This window comes from Glycine max, chromosome 12 (genome assembly GCF_000004515.6).
Source record: "Glycine max cultivar Williams 82 chromosome 12, Glycine_max_v4.0, whole genome shotgun sequence".
In the NCBI taxonomy this organism is placed as follows: domain Eukaryota; kingdom Viridiplantae; phylum Streptophyta; class Magnoliopsida; order Fabales; family Fabaceae; genus Glycine; species Glycine max.
The window spans coordinates 24005506-24024910 of NC_038248.2; the positions used below are offsets into that span (position 1 = coordinate 24005506).

Below are 19405 nucleotides of genomic sequence, written 5' to 3' on the forward strand. Positions count from 1 at the left end.
CGAACGGTCGGAATTTATTTTAACCGAAGTTAATGGATAATACAATTCAAACGTTCGGTGGAAATTTATTTTATTTTTAAGTTAAGCGAGAAATGACTTAAGTAAAATGGCTTAAGCACGTCAACAGGGGGTATAAAAAGTAAACAAAACGAGAATAAAAATGCACGAAACACAATGCGGACCACTACGGGTACATAGAATGAATCGAAAAAGCTTGGTTCGAGGTACTCACCCGTTGAAGATCGAAGAACGATGAAGAACGAATGAAGAACGTCGAAGAACGGTTGAAACCTTTGCGAGATTCCTCACGGAAAACGTTACGGAAACGTTTCGGAAGCGCCTCGGCTTAGATTTTCTTCACGGAAACAATTTTTCCAAGCAAATTCGAAAGAGAGAGAAGTGCCTAAGGGGCTGAACCCCTTCCTTCTTGCCTTCCTCCCCTATTTATAGCAAAATAGGGGAGGTGGTTGCCGCCCAGCTCGCCCAGGCGAGCTCAGCTCGCCCAGGCGAGCAGGGTTGCTTCCTCCAGAAGCAACCGTCTTCTGGAGGAATATTCCGGAGGGCCCAAGTGGGCCTGGGTGCTATTTGCACCCCCATTTTTACTAAGTACACCCCCTCTGCTGTTTTTTGGTGATTCTTTTTTCGTAAAGTTACGGAAACTTACGAATTTCGTAACGATACTTGTTTTCTTTCCGTAATGTTACGGAACCTTGCGGATTACATAATCATCCCCTTTTTGACTTACGGAATGTTACGGAACCTCACTTAATTATGCAACGATGCTTCCATTTGATTTCCGGTGTGTCACGGAAACTTACGGATTGTGCATCAATATTTTTTTGGTTTTTCGGCATGTCCTGGAATTTCACAAATTGCCTAATGATGGGTGCCAAGCACCTCACGAGGACCAAAGAATGGTCGCACGTCATCGAGCAAAGGTCCCCGGACGAAATTAGGGTATGACAGGCTCTATCACGATTGCCCCAAACCTAGTTCCATTCACTGCTAGCAGCTCATTCGCAAGTGGCCCATTCTCTCCAACATTGAACCCAAGCAAATCAAGGTTTGGTTCCAAAACAAAAGGTACCTACCCTAAACTCATTGTTTTAACAATTAATTTACTTTTTCAATTTTGACGTTGCTATGATGAGTTGAGGTAACTGTTTTGTTTTGTTATTGTGAGTTGTTCAAATGTAGAGAGAAGCAGAGAAAGGAGTCATTGTGGCTGCAAGCTGTGAATAGGAAGTTGACTGCGATGAACAAGCTGCTGATGGAGGAGAATGATAGGTTGTAGAAGCGAGTGTCTCAACTCGTCTATGAAAATGGCTATTTTCGTCAACACACCCAGATTGTAAGAATTTTGTTTGTCATTCTTGTTACACTTTTTTAAAGACGTATTGTGTTTGCTCCAATGCTTTAAAGATGATAGGCAATGAATGCTATTGCAATGAGGGAAATACTTCAGAAATATGATAAAGTATGCATCAGCTGAGACAATTTCTACTTAATGTTTTTCCCCTTTCATTTACACTTCTCTAATTTAGTGTTTTTGGGTTCATTCCATCCTTTTCTATTCTACTTCAGGTACACAGCTCTTTGAATGGAAAGAATTTCAAGTCTAGGATGAATGCCGAACACATTGACCTTTTGCACTCACCTTGGCTAATTGAATTGGGAGCTTTTTATCTGAATTCTAGCGGACTAGATAATTGTGAGCTTGATGGAGTCTACGGTTTCTTTTCATGTGATCTAAGCATAACTAAAGCTGTAATGACGTTGGTTCTTCCCGATTCTATTAATCTCGAGTATGATTTAACTTGTGCAATTTGTCTGGTAATTAAGTTCCTAACTCTACCCTGCTCTAGAACAAAGGAGAAAATACTTTATATATCAGTATCTCTTATAAATGTTTGCATTGTGATATGATAGGATTTTGTTTTCAACCCATATGCTTTGAGTTGTGGTCCTATCTTCTGCAAGTCGTGTGCTTGCTCAGCTGCCTCTGTGATGATTTTTCAAGGCCTTAAATCTGCAAGTCCCGAGTCAAAGTGTCCTATATGCAAAGAGGTATTTTTTTGTACTCAACATTGACATATTGGACAGAAAAAACCTCTTGGCACTGCCCTTGCTAAACAACTTGAAACAAAAAGTGTTGGTATAATAATAATAATAATGTAGAAGTGATGCAAGTATGCATCTTAGTAGGGGTGGGTTTGGTGAAGGTAGTTTATTTAATTTCACAATTTAATTATACCATGATTTGATCAAAAGTTTCACTTAAATTACTATTGATTATCAAGCTTAGAAAATTAAACCATGTATGTTAGAGTGAATATTCAATTTCACGATTTGACAACCTTTACTGTTAAAAATCTTTTGAATACCTTTAATTCAATTTAATTATATCATGATTTTGATCAAGTTTTACTTAAATAACTATTGATAAATAAGCTTAGAAAATTAAAACATGAATGTTTTAAAAAAAGTTTTATTTTATTATACACTAAAAATTGTATTTTTTAAACTTGAGTGTTGCTTCAGACGTGTGTACCTCGTGAGAGTATAAACAATTTTTCTAAATAGATTTAAGTAATGATGAATTAAATTATGCAAAATATTACACTACTATCTAGTTGCAATGTTGCTTAGTTAAATATAGCACACCTAAGTGGTAGGAGTATTCTTTCGTTTAGTATTAGAATTTAGCCGTAAAAATATATATTTAGTTTAATTTGTGTCACATGCATATCCTAGCTATAAACAAAAGTCAAAAGCTAAATGTTGTAAACATACAAACACTAAAAGCATAATGTATATAAGTATTTTTTTCAAGAGAAATTACTGTTCATAAATCAACTATATCTATTGCTAGCCATTGCCTGGTTGGCTTCACTAGCAAGAATTTCATGTTTACAGCCAAGTATTATTTGGAGTATGATTTTATTATGTCAGATTAATTACATGTTCAATAGTATTTTTGTATAAAAAAGATACATGTTACATATTACATACATTAAACATACATCAACTATCGCAACCTACCCTACGACGGGCGTGCGAGTGAAAAGCAAAAGTGCGTTTTCTAAAAAGAAAACGCGTGGGAGTCACCACCAACATTTATTTAAGGAAAACATTAGAAAAAAACCAAAAAGATGTCTGAAAATTTTGAAAATAAGGGTTCAGGAGTTATTTACACATAAGGTATTAACACCCCACGCGTCCGTCACAAGGGACGACAGCCTTTAATCGAGTGTGCACAACATGAATTCAAAAGTATTTATTTTTCCTTTTTTTATATTTTTATTTTTTTGGGGTCGACAAAGGGGCTGCCCTTGCTCATACGTATCCTCGGGTGCGGTGAGGAATTCAGACCTACATAGTTCTTTAAAGCGAGAAAGGTTGTGTGTTGAGTTGGTTTTATGCTTTTGAAAGATTCATTTTAATTACAAACAAAAAGATTGTTAAGGCATTGGATCTTGAAATGATCTCAAGTGATATTTTGGTTTTTGTTTATTAGCTCTCAATCTTTTTAAGACAACAAATTTTTTTACGGCACTAGTGATCGGTTAGGATTGAACTTTACAAATAAAAACAAGATCACCGATGATAAATGGAGAAGATGAATATGCACATAATAACAGAGAGGACCCTAAGGGTACATAGATTATATTCAACTCTTAAAAACTAACTGACTGTTGCACGAAGGACACAAAACAAGAGAACGATGTAGGGAATGATCACGATCGTGATTCGGTAGCGCCTCAGCTTCGCTTTTCTTCCTTCTTCCTCTTATTTCTCTCTTTCTCTTTCTTTTTCCAACTTCTGAACCCTTAAACCCCTCCCCCAACATGGCTATTTATAGAAAAAAAAGCTATTTTGGGGGAGGGGAAGCTCACCCAGGTGAGCTGGTTTCTTAGGCATGAAGCCATTTCATGGCCTAGGCGAGCCAAATGTTATCCTGGGCGAGCTAGGGTCTAGAAAAATCTAAGAAAAAGATCTTTTTCCCCCTTCCTTGGTATCTTTTTGTTTTCTTGATCAAACCACCAAGTGATTCCTTGCTTCACGCTGTAACTGGTGTCAAACATCATAATTCGACTAGCAAGAATCAAAATATCAGCGAACGATAGTCCCCGAACGAAATTAGGGTCTAACAGTTGCCCCTCTTTACTTATCTTTTATTGAAAATGAAAAGGTAAGTAAAGATAAGGACACTAATTTTATTTGAGCGATCTTGCTATTTGACCAGACGCCAAAGAAAACAAAGGAAGTGAAACTTGAAAAAAAAATGGACATTGACATGGAAGTATCAAAAGCATCAAGCAAAAGACGTCGTAGTCTTGTAAAACACAATTGGAGACATTGAAGTCTTTGGAAATGTAAAAGACTAAAGACATGGAAGTCTTTGAAAACGTAAAAGACTAAAGACATTGAAGTCTCGTAAATGTAGAAGACTAAAGGCATTGAAGTCTCGTAAATGTAACAGATTGAAGACATTGAAGTCTTGTAAAATGTAATAGACAGAAGACATTGAAATCTTGTAAATGTAAAAGACTTAAGACATTGAAGTCTTTGAATATGTAAAAGACAAAAGACATTGAAATCATGTAAAAGTAAAAGACTAAAGACATTGAAGTCTTTGAAAATGTAAAAGACTGAAGACATTAAAGTCTTTGAAATGTAAAAGACAGAAGACATTGGAGTCTCTGAAAACTTCCATTAAAATGCGAACACACTTGGTAAAGAAATCAAACTCCCAAACCGATCAGAACACACTTTTTTTTTCAAAAATAATGCGACGAATGAGGAATGAAAGCACAAAGATAGAATTTCTCATAACCAAGAATGAGATTAAGACATTTTGCATTTCTTTTCTACAGAAACATTAGAAGAAACACTAGATTCAATAAAATGGAGGAAAACCACTCAAAGGTGTATAAAATCTCACACTGGCAAGTGTCTCCTCTCAATTCCAAATCACAAACACGTCATAAATCGATTTTGCAAGTCATTTCCCATCAAATCAAGGGGTAATGCGCATAATCATCACAGATCAATGGGTCTTTTTGAGTTTGGACCTGTAGGAGATTTTGGCTTTGGTTGCTTTGGTCTCCTTTTTTTGGTGTGAATAAGAGAGCAAGCATAAAGCTTTGGCTAATCACTTAAATGGGTGATCACTTCCTATCCCTTCATGTCTTGACAAGTTATCATTATTTTTTTCTTTCCTTCACTCTTTACAACAAACCCGCACATGGTTTAGATGTTTGTTTATCCCGAAGAAACTGCTTTTCCTTTCTCTTTCCTTTTTCCTTTTCGCTCTTTTCCATTTTTCATCTTGATTTCAATTTTTTTTTCTTTTCTTTCTTTTTTCTTTTTTTCTTTTCTTTTTTTTTAATTTTCAATAAATACCTAACTTCCTTCAAAACCCACAACTATCCATAAAAATGATAGAAATCTCCCCCGAAAACACTTGTGCTCTCTGGTCTAAGATAAGGTAGGAAGCTTTCATCCTAGGTTTAGTGTTCTAACAAAAAATCAAGTGTCTGGCTCAAAGGGCTTACAAAATAAAAAATAATAAGGTGTGTTGGGACAGCTGTTTTGGCCAATGGCTTGAAATGTAAAGCAAAAAGAATTCCCAGATCATTTCCATGAATCATATACTATGACAATTAGAAATTCATGCAAAACGAATCGTAGAACATATCCATGCAGACACTCAACATAAAATTTTTGGTCACACACAGTCACTAAAGCTTAGGGCATGTTTCCATATTCAGATCAAATTAGTGTTTCAACAATTTCTCTTTTATCAAGTCCATGCAAAAACATTTGAGTCCATTTGGTATTCAGAAAAGTCCTTCATTATTTTCATCCTCAAGATACATATTTTTTCAAAATCCCTTTTTGTTGTGTTTTGATTTACAACATTTTCGAAGGGTATCAGTGGTTGTTTCTTTCAAAAGCATGTTAGTTTTAAAAAAAGGTTGGAATTCCATACAAAGTTATAATCCAAGACTACACCATCAAACATCAAAGCACACACGAAGATAAATCAAAAACTAAACCACGTGTAAGTTTTTCTTTTCAAACAATCATCACAACAAAATAACATAACAAAGCAATAAATAAGATAAAGACAAGTTCACAAATTTAGAAGATCGTGGTCAGGGAGCTCAGCCTCCTCCAATGAAGAAATCAAGCAAATCTTCCATGTCTCCATCATCCTCAGTTTCGCCTTCGTCCTGCTCAGGAGCAAGCCATGGGTAAGGGTTAGGGTCCTGGCGATGCCGGTGCAGTGTATACTGATAGAAATTGTCATTCAACTGTATCTGGACCCTATGGTTTGTTGCCTGCTGATCAGCCAAATGTTGCATGTATGCGTGCATCTGGAGCTCCATCCTATGCATGTGAGCTGAGATGGACTCTAGAGATGGTGGCTAGTGTGGAGGCGGTGGTGATGCGTCTATAGTCGGCTGCTACTGGTGGTTTTGCCCTAGCTGCTGTGCCTGCCTTGGTATGCAATATTTCGCAATGAATGACCTATTAATGGGAGGCCGAATGAGCTTTGTAAGTGCGACTGGTACCCAGTAGAAATGGCAGAGACTTGTGATCAATGCCAGAAATCCCAGTGCCCTGTTGGACTTCTCTGGGTCCATTGGGTGTCTCAGAGGTGCAATACCTACGAACTGGTGGATGGCATCTGAGATAATCTATGCCGCATGAACACTAATTTGGGTCATGATGTTGTAGACCAACTAACATTTGGGTAGCATGAGACTGGAGTTATGGTCACTAGGAAGGATGTTGCTGAGTAGAAGTGTCATCCAGATTTGAGTCAGAGTGGTCATGCTAGTGCGCGTGATCCGCACCCGCCTCCTTGCTATGCTCCATGCAAAATTATGTCCCGGGGAGAAAAGTAGTTGTCCTATGGCCTCTTCATCAAAACCTGAAAATTGGCTTCATCTCTCAGTGTATTTGCATCATTGTCCCTCTTCTAAGATCAATGGATGCCCCCAAGCATTCGTTGATAGCATCTGTGTCATATGGGATCCATTGGCCCTGCATCCAAGAGCGCTTGTCCACAATTCTTTCTTCAATGGGCCAGGCGTTTGCGTAAAACTCCATGACTACTTCAAGATCATACTTCACCATAGGCTCTGTCAGCTATGTCCAACTCCTCCTAGCAACTTCGGCTTGGAATTCTGCATACTCTTCCTTCGCTAGTTATACCCGTCTTTCTTTGAACAAAGACCAATCCTTAATCATCTCAAAATAGTGTTGATGCTCCTCGCTTCGAAAGCGACATCCATCAAACTCAATTTCCGCTTGTGGGGCTGCACTAGATCCTTCCCTTGCAGTGGCCTTCCTAGCTCTCTTAGCAGCAAGTTTCTTCGGGGCCATCTGTGAAACAACAAAAATAAAAAACAAAAGCCAAACAAACACCAATATCTTAGCAAAAACTATTTTCAAAGACGAGTTAGTCATTGGGTATTTTCTATTCTCCCATCTCCTTTTATTTTATTTCATTATCTTGTTTTTCTTCTCTTTCCCCTCTTTTTTCCATTTTATTTTATTTCATTTATTTATTATTTTCGACTAAAATCTACTCTATGCACGTTTACTCCCAAAAATATAAATTCAACACAAAAATCAAACGAAACCCAAATCCAACTAAATGCCCCGATTTCACAAGAAAACAGGGGGTTCCAACCTAAGGCTCATAAAAATAATTTCCTCCACAAAAAATCATAATTCTATGTAAAACTATCAATTTGGGGTTGATACCACACCTAATTACATGACTAGACATGTTAAATCCTTCAAGGCCTAGAATAGAATGTAGTCCAGCCATTGTGGCATTTCACCGAACACTTGGTGTGCACACGTTAATCGAGGTCATACCCGAATCAAATAAACATTAAAAATGCAGTATCTAGGAAGTGATCCTAGGTCGTCTCCCAATGAGCAATGGTCAACCAATGTTCATAACAAATAGTGATAAAACAGTAACGAATTGGGGGAGGGGGGGTTGTTTGTTTTTGTAAATTAAACAACAAGCAAATTTGAATTAGAAAATAACAGAATTAAAACACGTTGTTTCCCCTTGATTCACAAGCAAGTCTCTTATTCTAGGTTACGAGAATTTATCCTTAATCAGTTCAACCACTAAATCCAACCCTAAATTAAATTACTAAGCGAAAATTAACATAAGGCTGTCATTATGTGATTAAGCAACACATACACCAATTAATCATGAATGAAACTAATCATTAAGCATAAACGTAGAAAACAACGCTGGAGACTTAGCCTTCCATTAATCAGTAGAAAACAAAATTGTAGATTGAAGCAGAAACGAAATTGCAGAAAATGAATTTTATTCTACGTGAACAGTGTGCATGAACAGTAAAAACTGGAATTCTAAAATCCTAGAATTATTCTCCTCTCCAAAAAAACTCCCTAAATTAAAACCTTGGTGTTGTTATATAGGTCCTCCACCCCAAAGCTTACAAATCTATTTTAAGTCCAAGCCCATAAACAAAATAAAATAAAATCTGGACAAGATAAGATAAGATTAGATGAAATAAAATCTAGACGAAATAAAATTTGGATAAGATAAGATTTGATAAAATAAATTGCCTGCTCTCTTCAAGTCCAAGCCCAATTTCGGATTCAAGCCCAATTGCTTATAATTCTCCTAAAATTAAATTAAAAACACAAAATTAGTCAAGTAGGCCCAAATGATAAAACTGCATAATTAATTTGACAATTAAGGCTAATCAGTAATTAAAATAGTGACAAAAAGGGTTAAGAAATAGGAGAAAATAATGACATCAAATACCCCCACACTTAGCCTTTTTCACTCCTGGGCAAAATCAAAAAGCAAAGCAAGGAACAAATCCAGAGACATTAAAGAGAAACAAACAAACACAAAAACAATTACATATTTCTCAATGAATCTCAAGGAATGAAAGGAATGGGCAACATCCATCACGTAGAGAGTTAAAGAATCAAGACAGTTATGAAAATCATCCAAGCATCTCAAACATGGCAAGATAGTCAATCAGCTCAAGAATGAAAAGTGATAAAGCCTCATAAGATATGCACTCCATCTCTCAAGTGTCTAGGCTACTGTTTACTCTCAGAGCATCCATGAAAACAAACACCATATAGACTTGGCAAGACTCTAAAATTGACAACCACACCACAAACACATCCACATGAGGATCAAAAGGTCTTTCAAGGTTGTAATGGGGCCAAGGACAAGGTAGAGGAAAGTATAGGATAAGTAGCTAAAACCCAAAGGAATAGAGGAGCAATGGGGAATAAGTGGGAACTAAGAAAGAGTAGTAAACCCCAAAACCAAAATTACAAATTAAGCTTAAAAAGTAAACCCAAAACAAAATCAACCAAGTCCTCAAACCAATCCAAGTCTTCAAACCAAGACCTCATTTATTCAACTTCATTCTTTTTCTGTTTTCATGTTTTTCATTTTTTTTTTGTATATTTTTTTTTGAACATGAACAGTAGCATTTGAAAAATAAAGCAACAATTAGGCAATATATGAATATACATCAAGCATGGCCAAAATACATCATCAAGCATGGCCAACAAAAACATATCATATAATGAAACATACCCCCCCACACTTATTCCCAAAACAATTCTAAAACTCCAAAATTCCTAAAGGGTAGGGTGAGATCATGGTTTTTCACTTAAGGCTTGTAATGAGCTTCAAAACAAAGAAAGGGGAACATAGGCTCAAAGGGGCTATCAAAGGAATTAATTCAAGGTAGGCTCATTTGGCTAGAGGCTTATAAGAACAAAATGCTTAAATTGTAGAAGCAAATGACTTTGATGTTTTGATGATGATCATGATGATTTGATGCAAATGATGCAAATGTGCTTTTCAAGTTTAAATTCAAGACAATGATTCAAGAATACAAGACACGACATCAAGATGATCACTAGTATTTTAGGAAGGGAATTCCTAATTGATATAGCAAAAGGTTTAGCCAAGTAATTTAAGTTAAAAAGTGTTTTTCAAGAGATTTACTCTCTAGTAATCGATTACCAGAGGATGTAATTGATTACCAGTGGCCAAAAATAGTTTACAACAGCTACTAAATATTTGAATTCAAATTTTAGACTGTGTAATCGATTACACAATATTGGTAATCGATTACCAGCAGTTAATAAACATTTTAATTCAAATTTTAAAGCCTGTAATCGATTACCAGAGGAGTTTTTCAGAAAATTATTTCTAAGAGTCACATCTTTTCAAATGGTTTTTACATGACCACCAAAGGTCTATATATATGTGACTTGAAACACGAATTTGCTCAGAGTTTTTCATAATAAAAAGTCTTATTCTCTCAAAGAGCAAAAACATTTCATCCTCTTAAGAATTCCTTGGCCAATACACTTACAATTCAATAAGGAATTAATTGAGTGCTCAGATTGTAAAATCTATCTCTTTCAAGAGAGATTCATTCTTCTCTTCTTTCTAAATTCTCAAAGGGGATTGAGAGACCAAGGGTCTCTTGTAAAAGAATTCTGAACACAAAGGAAGGATTGTCCTTGTGTGTTCAGAACTTGTAAAAGGATTTTACAAGATAGTGGAACTCTCAAGCGGGTTGCTTGGGGACTGGACGTAGGCACAAGGGTGTGGCCGAACCAGTATAAATCCGAGTTTGCACTTTCTCTTCCCTTAAACTCTTTTATTTATTATTGCTTTAGATTTATATTTAGATTGCTCTATTTGAATCATTATTTAAGAGTTCATTTTTAAGGGAATTTGTAACTTGCATTAAAATTGAAATAGAATTTTAATTGGGGAAATAGTTTGCAATATCTTAATTCAACCCCCCCTTCTTAAGATATCTGAGACCACTTGTCTAACAGGTGGTATCAGAGCTTCATTCTTGTATAAAGTTTAGAAGCTTCAAGAATAATGGCCTCAGCAAACTTCTTATTTCCAGAAGGAAATTCAATCAATAGACCTCTAATCTTTAATGGAGAGGGTTACCACTACTGGAAAACCTGAATGCAAATTTTTATTGAGGCGAAGCCATAGAAATAGGGCCTTATATACCCACTACAGTAGAAAGAACCACAATAGATGGAAGCACAACAAGTGGAAGCACAACAATAGAAAAACCTAGAGATAGATGGTCTAAAGAGGATAAAAGACGAGTACAATATAATTTAAAAGCCAAAAACATAATTACATCTGCCCTGGGAATGGATGAATATTTCAGGGTTTCAAATTGTAAGAGTGCTAAGGAAATGTGGGACACTTTACAAGTAACACATGAAGGCACAACAGATGTTAAAAGATCTAGGATAAACACATTAACTCATAAATATGAACTATTTAGGATGAATGCAAATGAAAGCATTCAAGACATGCAAAAGAGGTTCACACATATAGTGAGTCATCTTGCAGCCTTAGGGAAAGACTTTCAAAATGAAGATCTCATAAACAAAGTATTAAGATGTCTAAGCAGAGAATGGCAACCTAAAGTAACAGCCATTACTGAATCAAGAGATTTATCTAACATGACTCTTGCTACTCTATTTGGAAAGTTATAGGAACACAAAATGGAATTGTTGAGATTAAATCAACATGAAGAAAATGACAAGAAAAAGAAGGGAATTGCTCTTAAAGCCTCATCTTCAATCCAAGAAGAAAGTGATAAAGAAATTGATCTAGATGAAGATGATGATCTTAGCCTTTTTGTAAAAAGGTTCAACAAGTTTCTGAAAGTTAGAGGAAGTCAAAGGCGACCAAATTTTAAATCTAAAAGAAGGAAAGAAATCTCATCTTCTACTCCAAAATGCTTTGAATGCAATCAACCTGGACATCTGAGGGTTGATTGTCCTATCTTCAAGAAAAAAGATGGAGAAATCTGAAAAGAAAAATTTTAGTGAAAAGAAAATGAAGAAAGCATACATCACATGGGATGACAATGATATGGAATCTTCTGAAGATTCAAAAAATGAAGAAATAAACCTCTGTCTAATGGCTAAAAGTTATGAAAGTGATGAAGAGGTAACATCTTCAAATAACTTATTCATTTCTTTTTATGAATTACAAGATGCATTTTCTAATTTGCATAAAGAGTCAATCAAACTTGCAAAGTTAGTTTCATCTTCTAAGAAAACAATTTCAGATTTAGAAAATGAAATTTCAAAATTAAATAAAGAATTAGATCATCTTAGAACTGAAGTCTCAATTTCTAAATCAAATGAAAAGGTTCATGTCTCTACTATTTCTGACAAGAAAATATCTGATTCTTGTAGTTGTTGTGGAAAATATGAAAAAGAAATTAAAGATTTGAAAAACTCACTTGCAAAATTTTCTTATAGTAAAAATAATTTAGATGTCATATTAGGAAAACAAAGATATGTCTCTAATAAGGCTGGAATAGGATATAAACCTGAAAAACAACAAAAATTTCATAAAAACCTCTTTACTTCCACACAAAAATATAACTCTAGTTCTATCACTTGCTTTTACTGTGGAAGAAAAGGGCATGGCACATCTACTTGCTATTTTAAGAAAAACTACAACAACATTAAAATGATATGGGTCCCAAAAGGATCTTCAGTCTACACTAACACACAAGAACCCAATAAAGTTTGGGTACCTAAGTCAAAAACTTGATTATGTAGGTGTCTTTGAGGAAGGAATGGTACATAGATAGCGGATGTTCAAAACATATGACTGGAGATGCATCAAAGTTTACATATATCTCTCCCAAGAAAAGCGGGCATGTAACTTATGGTGACAACAACAAAGGTAGAATCCTTGGAGTTGGTAAAATAAGTACAAATTCTTCAAACTCCATTGAAAATGTTCTACTTGTTGAAGGTCTTAAGCACAACCTACTTAGTGTTAGTCAATTATGTGACAAAGGCTATCTAGTATCATTTGATTCTCAAAAATGTCTTATAGAACATAAGCATGACATTAATATAAAGCATGTAGGATATAGAGTCAACAATGTATACATGATAGACTTAAGCCTAAAACTAAATAACAATCACTGTTTTCTTAACAAAGATGATGATCCATGGTTATGGCATAAAAGAATTGCTCACATAAACATGGATCACTTAAACAAATTAATTTCAAAAGAATTAGTAGTTGGTTTGCTTAAATTAAAATTTGAAAAAGATAAACTATGTGATGCATGTCAAAAGGGAAAACAAACTAGAGTCTCATTCAAACCCAAAAATATTGTTTCAACTACTCAACCCTTACAATTATTGCATATGGATTTATTTGGTCCATCTAGAACCATGAGTTTTGGAGGAAATTACTATGCTCTTGTCATAGTTGATGATTTCTCTAGATATACATGGACATTATTCATTACTCATAAAAGTGATGCATTTCAAGCATTTAGAAAACTTGCTAAAGTTATACAAAACAAGAAAAATCTTAAGATTGCATCCATTAGAAGTGATCATGGGGGTGAATTTGAAAACAAAGGTTTTGAATTATTTTGTGATGAACATGGTATTGAGCATAATTTTTCTGCACCTAGAACCCCTCAACAAAATGGAGTTGTTGAGAGGAAAAATAGGTCATTGGAAGAAATTGCTAAAACTTTATTAAATGATACTTTTCTTCCAAAATATTTTTGGGCTGAAGCCGTCAATACTGCTTGTTACATCATGAATAGGGCCTTAATAAGACCCATTTTAAAGAAAACCCCATATGAGTTATATAATGGTAGAAAACCTAACATTTCACATCTTCATGTTTTTTGTTGCAAATGTTTTGTGCTCAATAATGGTAAAGATAATCTAGGAAAATTTGATGCAAAATCTTATGAAGGCATCTCTCTTGGATATTCATTGCAAACTAAAGCATATAGAATATATAACAAAAGAACTATGAGTATTGAAGAATCCATTCGTGTTTCTTTTGATGAATCTAATGCTATTCTATCAAGAAAGAATATACTAGATGATATTGCAGAATCTTTAGAACAAATTCATATTCATGGACAAGATTCTAAAGGAAAAGGGAAAGGAAGCAATGAAGATCCTCAAGAAGAAGCAAAATCAAATGATGAACTTCCAAAAGAATGGAAAGCCTCAAAAGATCATCCCCTCGACAGCATTATTGGTGATATCTCAAAAGGGGTAACAACTAGACATTCTCTTAAAGAATTATGCAATAATATGGCTTTTGTATCTATGATTGAACCTAAAAATATAAAAGAAGCCATAATAGATGATAATTGGATAATTGCTATGCAAGAAGAACTGAATCAATTTGAAAGAAACAATGTGTGGGAACTTGTTGAGAAACCTAAAAACTATCCCATCATTGGAACAAAATGGGTATTTAGAAATAAGTTAGATGAACATGGAATAATAATTAGAAATAAGGTTAGATAAGTTGCAAAAGGATATAATCAAGAAGAAGGTATAAATTATGAAGAAACATATGCTCCAGTTGCTAGATTAGAAGCCATTAGAATGCTCTTACCATATGCATCCATAATGAATTTTAAGCTTTATCAAATGGATGTTAAAAGTGCTTTTCTAAATGGCTTAATTCAAGAAGAAGTATATGTTGAACAACCACCAGGTTTTGAAATATTGGATAAGTCAAATCATGTCTATAAATTGAAAAAGGCTTTATATGGCTTGAAACAAGCCCCTAGGGCTTGGTACGAGCGTCTAAGTAAGTTCCTTTTAGAAAAGGACTTCTCTAGAGGAAAAGTGGATACTACTCTTTTCATAAAGAGAAAATCACATGATATTTTATTAGTTCAAATTTATGTTGATGATATTATTTTTGGATCCACTAATGATTTATTGTGCAAGGAATTCTCCCATGACATGCAAAGTGAGTTTGAAATGTCAATGATGGGAGAACTTAATTTCTTTCTTGGATTGAAAATTAAACAAACCAAGGATGGTATCTTTGTCAATCAATCCAAGTATTGCAAAGAGTTAATCCACAAATTCGGCATGGAAAATGCTAAGCACATGGCTACACCAATGAGCACTGCTTGTTATCTAGATAAAGATGAAACCGGTCAATCAATAGATGTTAAGCAATATCGAGGTATGATCAGATCACTTCTTTATTTATCTACTAGCAGACCTGATATAACGTTTAGTGTGTGTATGTGTGCTAGATTTCAATCAAATCCTAAACAATCACATCTTAGTGCTGTTAAAAGAATCATAAGATATTTAATAGGCACTATGAACATAGGATTATGGTATCCTAGAAATTCCACATGCACCTTAATTGGATATTCTGATTCAGACTTTGCCGGTTCTAAAACAGATAGAAAGAGCACAAGTGGAACTTGTCAATTCATTGGATCTGCTCTAGTTTCTTGGCATAGTAAGAAACAAAATAGTGTTGCTTTATCCACTGTAGAAGCGGAATATATTTCTGCCGGCAGTTGTTGTGTACAAATCTTATGGATGAAGCAACAACTTTCTGACTATGGAATCTTTCTTGACCATATACCTATTAGATGTGATAATACAAGTGCAATTAATCTTTCCAAAAATCCAGTTCAACACTCTAGAACTAAACATATAGAAATTAGGCACCATTTTCTAAGAGATCATGTTCTAAAGGGAGATTGTGTATTAGAGTTTGTTGATACAAAGAATCAACTTGCTGACATCTTCACAAAACCTCTCCCCAAAGAAACATTCTTCTCTATTAGAAGGGAATTAGGCCTCTTAGATGTTAGTGATTTAGATAAATAAGGATTGATTGATTGATTTACTTTTATTGATTGTTTATGTTAAGTATGTTACTTTGCTTAATTTTGTTTAAATTCTTGTTACTATGATAGGCTTTATGCATTATTGTGTGTTTGATGTTTGAATGATTGAATTAAATGTATTAGTAGTGATGATTGATAGTATTAGATGTCTTTAGCATAGACATAGGTAATTTTTTAGAGAAACTAGCCTAGTTTATGCTTTGGTAATCGATTACCATCAGTGTAATCGATTACACAAGAATAGGCAGCCTATAATCGATTACAACACCCTGTAATCGATTACCAGAAGGCTTACTACTCCTGTAATCGATTACCATACCTTGTAATCGATTACACTTCGTCCTCCTCTATAAATACCCACGAAACCAGTCATGCGGCGTAGCCTTACCCTCGTTCTTGAGCCTCCTTCATCCCTAATCTTCAAACATATCTCCCTCATTTCTTCACCAAAACACGTCCCCTAAAGCCCAATCTTCCTCTTTTTCACTCCTCTTTCGATTCCACCGATTGAAATTCACTAAAACTTCATCAAAGGGGAGAATCGTCAAAGAAGAGAAAGGAATCATCGTCCACCGCCGCTGCTGCTGGCCATCGCCGTCATGGACCATCCAAAGCACCCACAGCACCTATCCATCCTTCCTTGTCATCTCTAAGATCATCCACTCGATTTTCTTCCGATGATCAATGTCTATGGTACCTCTCTCAATTTTCTTCTAGGATCATTTTAGACCCTAAGTACCTAGACATAGATTTCTTCAATGATGAGACATTTGATTGTTATCAAGTGTTTCAAAATTCTGGCTTGGTTGATTTCATGTCTTTAAAATTGCCATATTATCCTGAACTTGTCAAAGTTTTTTACTGCAATTTAAAAATTCAGGATGACATTATTTCTTCTGAGGTGCATGGTATTCCCATGATCATTGATCAATCATTGTTCTTTTCTTTGACTAAATTACCCATTCAAGGTGCACCTTTCAAGGGCACCGTTGTTGATGACTGGAAATTTGATTATTCTAGTCATGATGCTCGTTGTATGGTTTGCAATGACTAGGCTGAAATGACCGGTAGATTGCTGGCTGGATCATTAACCTTTGATAATCGCATCATGCAATACATTATTGTTAGAATTTTGCTTCCCCGGTCTTCAAATTTGGCTCAAGCCTCTGAGGAGGACTTGATTTTGATGTGGGCTTCCCTTACCGGTTGTCAGATCGACTGGGCTCACTTGGTTCGGTACTGAATGCATAAGGCATTACGGGCCAATGCACCTCTCCCTTACCCTCAATTGGTCACTCTATTTCTCTGTCATTTTCAAATTCCGCTTGATGATGAACCATTTGTTCAAGTCAAGCGTTCCTTTGCTATTGGTGTTGGTGTAGTGAATTCTTTTGGATACCGTAAGGATCGAAATGGTCAATGGCTAAAGAAAGATGCACTTTCTCCACAAGATGAGCGTACTCCTTCTCCTCCTCCTCAGCGAGATGATTCAGCCCTCATGACTGATGTTCTTTCTGAGTTATGGGGTCTTCGTACTTATGTTGGAGAACGTTTTGATTCATTGGATAATCGCTTTGCCGGCATGGATATCCGTCTCACACAACTTGAAGAAGATGTGGGTTATATTCGCCAGATCTTCGACCTTCCACCACCACCTCCACCTTCTTAGAGTTTAGTTTATAATTTTCTTTTAAGCCTTGTAGTTTGGCTATGATATTTAAGTTATCACTTTCTGCACTTTATTTATCTTTTAGTATTTGGACTTTAGTCTTTTATGTTTAGATTCTATGCGGTTTTGAATTGTGAATGTTTGGATTTTATTTTGGTTATGACTTATTTATGATTTGCTCATGGTTGGTTGTGACTTATATTTTTTATTAGTATTTGTCCACTTCATTATATAATATATTTTTTATTCCCACAAATTTTGGCTTTTTGATGTTGCCAAAGGGGGAGAAAAATGGGGTGGTAGAGAAGCTTAGAAAAAGCTTAGAAATCAAGTGATCATCAATTCCAAAACATAGGGGGAGTGAACGCAATATATTATACATATACATTGCTTGCTTGTATCTTGATTTCAGGACTTAAATTGTCATCATCAAAAAGGCGGAGATTGTAGAAGCAAATGACTTTGATGTTTTGATGATGATCATGATGATTTGATACAAATGATGCAAATGCGCTTTTCAAGTTTAAATTCAAGACAATGATTCAAGAATACAAGACATAACATCAAGATGATCACTAGTATTTTAGGAAGGGAATTCCTAATTGATATAGCAAAAGGTTTGGCCAAGTAATTTAAGTTAAAAAGTGTTTTTCAAGAGATTTACTCTCTGGTAATCGATTACCAGAGGATGTAATCGATTACCAGTGGCCAAAAATAGTTTACAACAGCTACTAAATATTTGAATTCAAATTTTAGACTGTGTAATCGATTACACAATATTGGTAATCGATTACCAGCAGTTAATAAACGTTTTAATTCAAATTTTAAAGCATGTAATTGATTACACAAATCTTATAATCGATTACCAGATGAGTTTTTCAGAAAATTATTTCTAAGAGTCACATCTTTTCAAATGGTTTTTACATGACCACCAAAGGTCTATATATATGTGACTTGAAACACGAATTTGCTTAGAGTATTTCATAATAAAAAAGTCTTATTCTCTCTAAGAGAAAAAACATTTCATCCTCTAAAGAATTCCTTGGCCAATACACTTGCAATTCAATAAGAAATTAATTGAGTGCTCAGATTGTAAAATCTATCTCTTTCAAGATAGATACATTATTCTCTTCTTTCTAAATTCTCAAAGGGGATTGAGAGACCAAGGGTCTCTTGTTGTAAAAGAATTCTGAACACAAAGGAAGGATTATCCTTGTGTGTTCAGAACTTGTAAAAGGATTTTACAAGATAGTGGAACTCTCAAGCAGGTTGCTTGGGGACTGGACATAGGCACAAGGGTGTGGCTGAACCAGTATAAATCCGAGTTTGCACTTTCTCTTCCCTTAAACTCTTTTATTTATTATTGATTTAGATTTATATTCAGATTGTTCTATTTGAATCATTATTTAAGAGTTCATTTTTAAGGGAATTTGTAACTTGCATTGAAATTGAAATAGAATTTTAATTGGGGAAATAGTTTGCAATATCTTAATTCAACCCCCCTTTCTTAAGATATCTGAGGCCACTTGTCTAACATAAATCATCTCCCAACATGCATGTGAAGCAAGAAGTATCAACAAGAGTCAAGCCAAGGCTATTGTGCAAGCAATCAATGGGGCAAAACACACTGAATAAAATAGATGATGATGGCTCAAATTCTCACCAAGGGTAAATCTATCACTTTCAATTCGAACTTTCAAAACTAACTTGACATGTAGAGAAAAACAAGGATTTCAATTCACAAAATGCCAAGAAACTCCTATTTCAAAACAATTACCCATTACATGTACATAACCCAAAATTCAAAGAGAAACATGCAATGCTGTACACAAAACATAAAACCAAAATAACAAAATTAACCTAGAAAAACCTAATAAAATTAACCTAGAAAATCTCCCCCCCCCCACCCCCCCACAAAAAAAATTAAACAACACATTTGTCTCCATGGAGCCCAATCCCCAGA

At 35.0% G+C, this 19405-nt stretch overlaps 1 protein-coding gene across 1 annotated transcript in view; it reads left to right on the forward strand.

Moving 5' to 3' along the window:
- Window positions 1-1432: 1432 nt before the first annotated feature.
- Window positions 1433-19405, forward strand: part of LOC100810410 (probable E3 ubiquitin-protein ligase BAH1-like) — a 27682-nt gene continuing 9709 nt past the window's right edge. Inside the window, exons 1-5 of the mRNA XM_006592546.2 lie at window positions 1433-1477; window positions 1585-1833; window positions 1930-2067; window positions 9123-9143; window positions 17128-17388. Of these exons, the coding sequence (XP_006592609.2) occupies window positions 1433-1477; window positions 1585-1833; window positions 1930-2067; window positions 9123-9143; window positions 17128-17388 (714 nt within the window). The remainder of the gene's footprint in view (window positions 1478-1584; window positions 1834-1929; window positions 2068-9122; window positions 9144-17127; window positions 17389-19405) is intronic.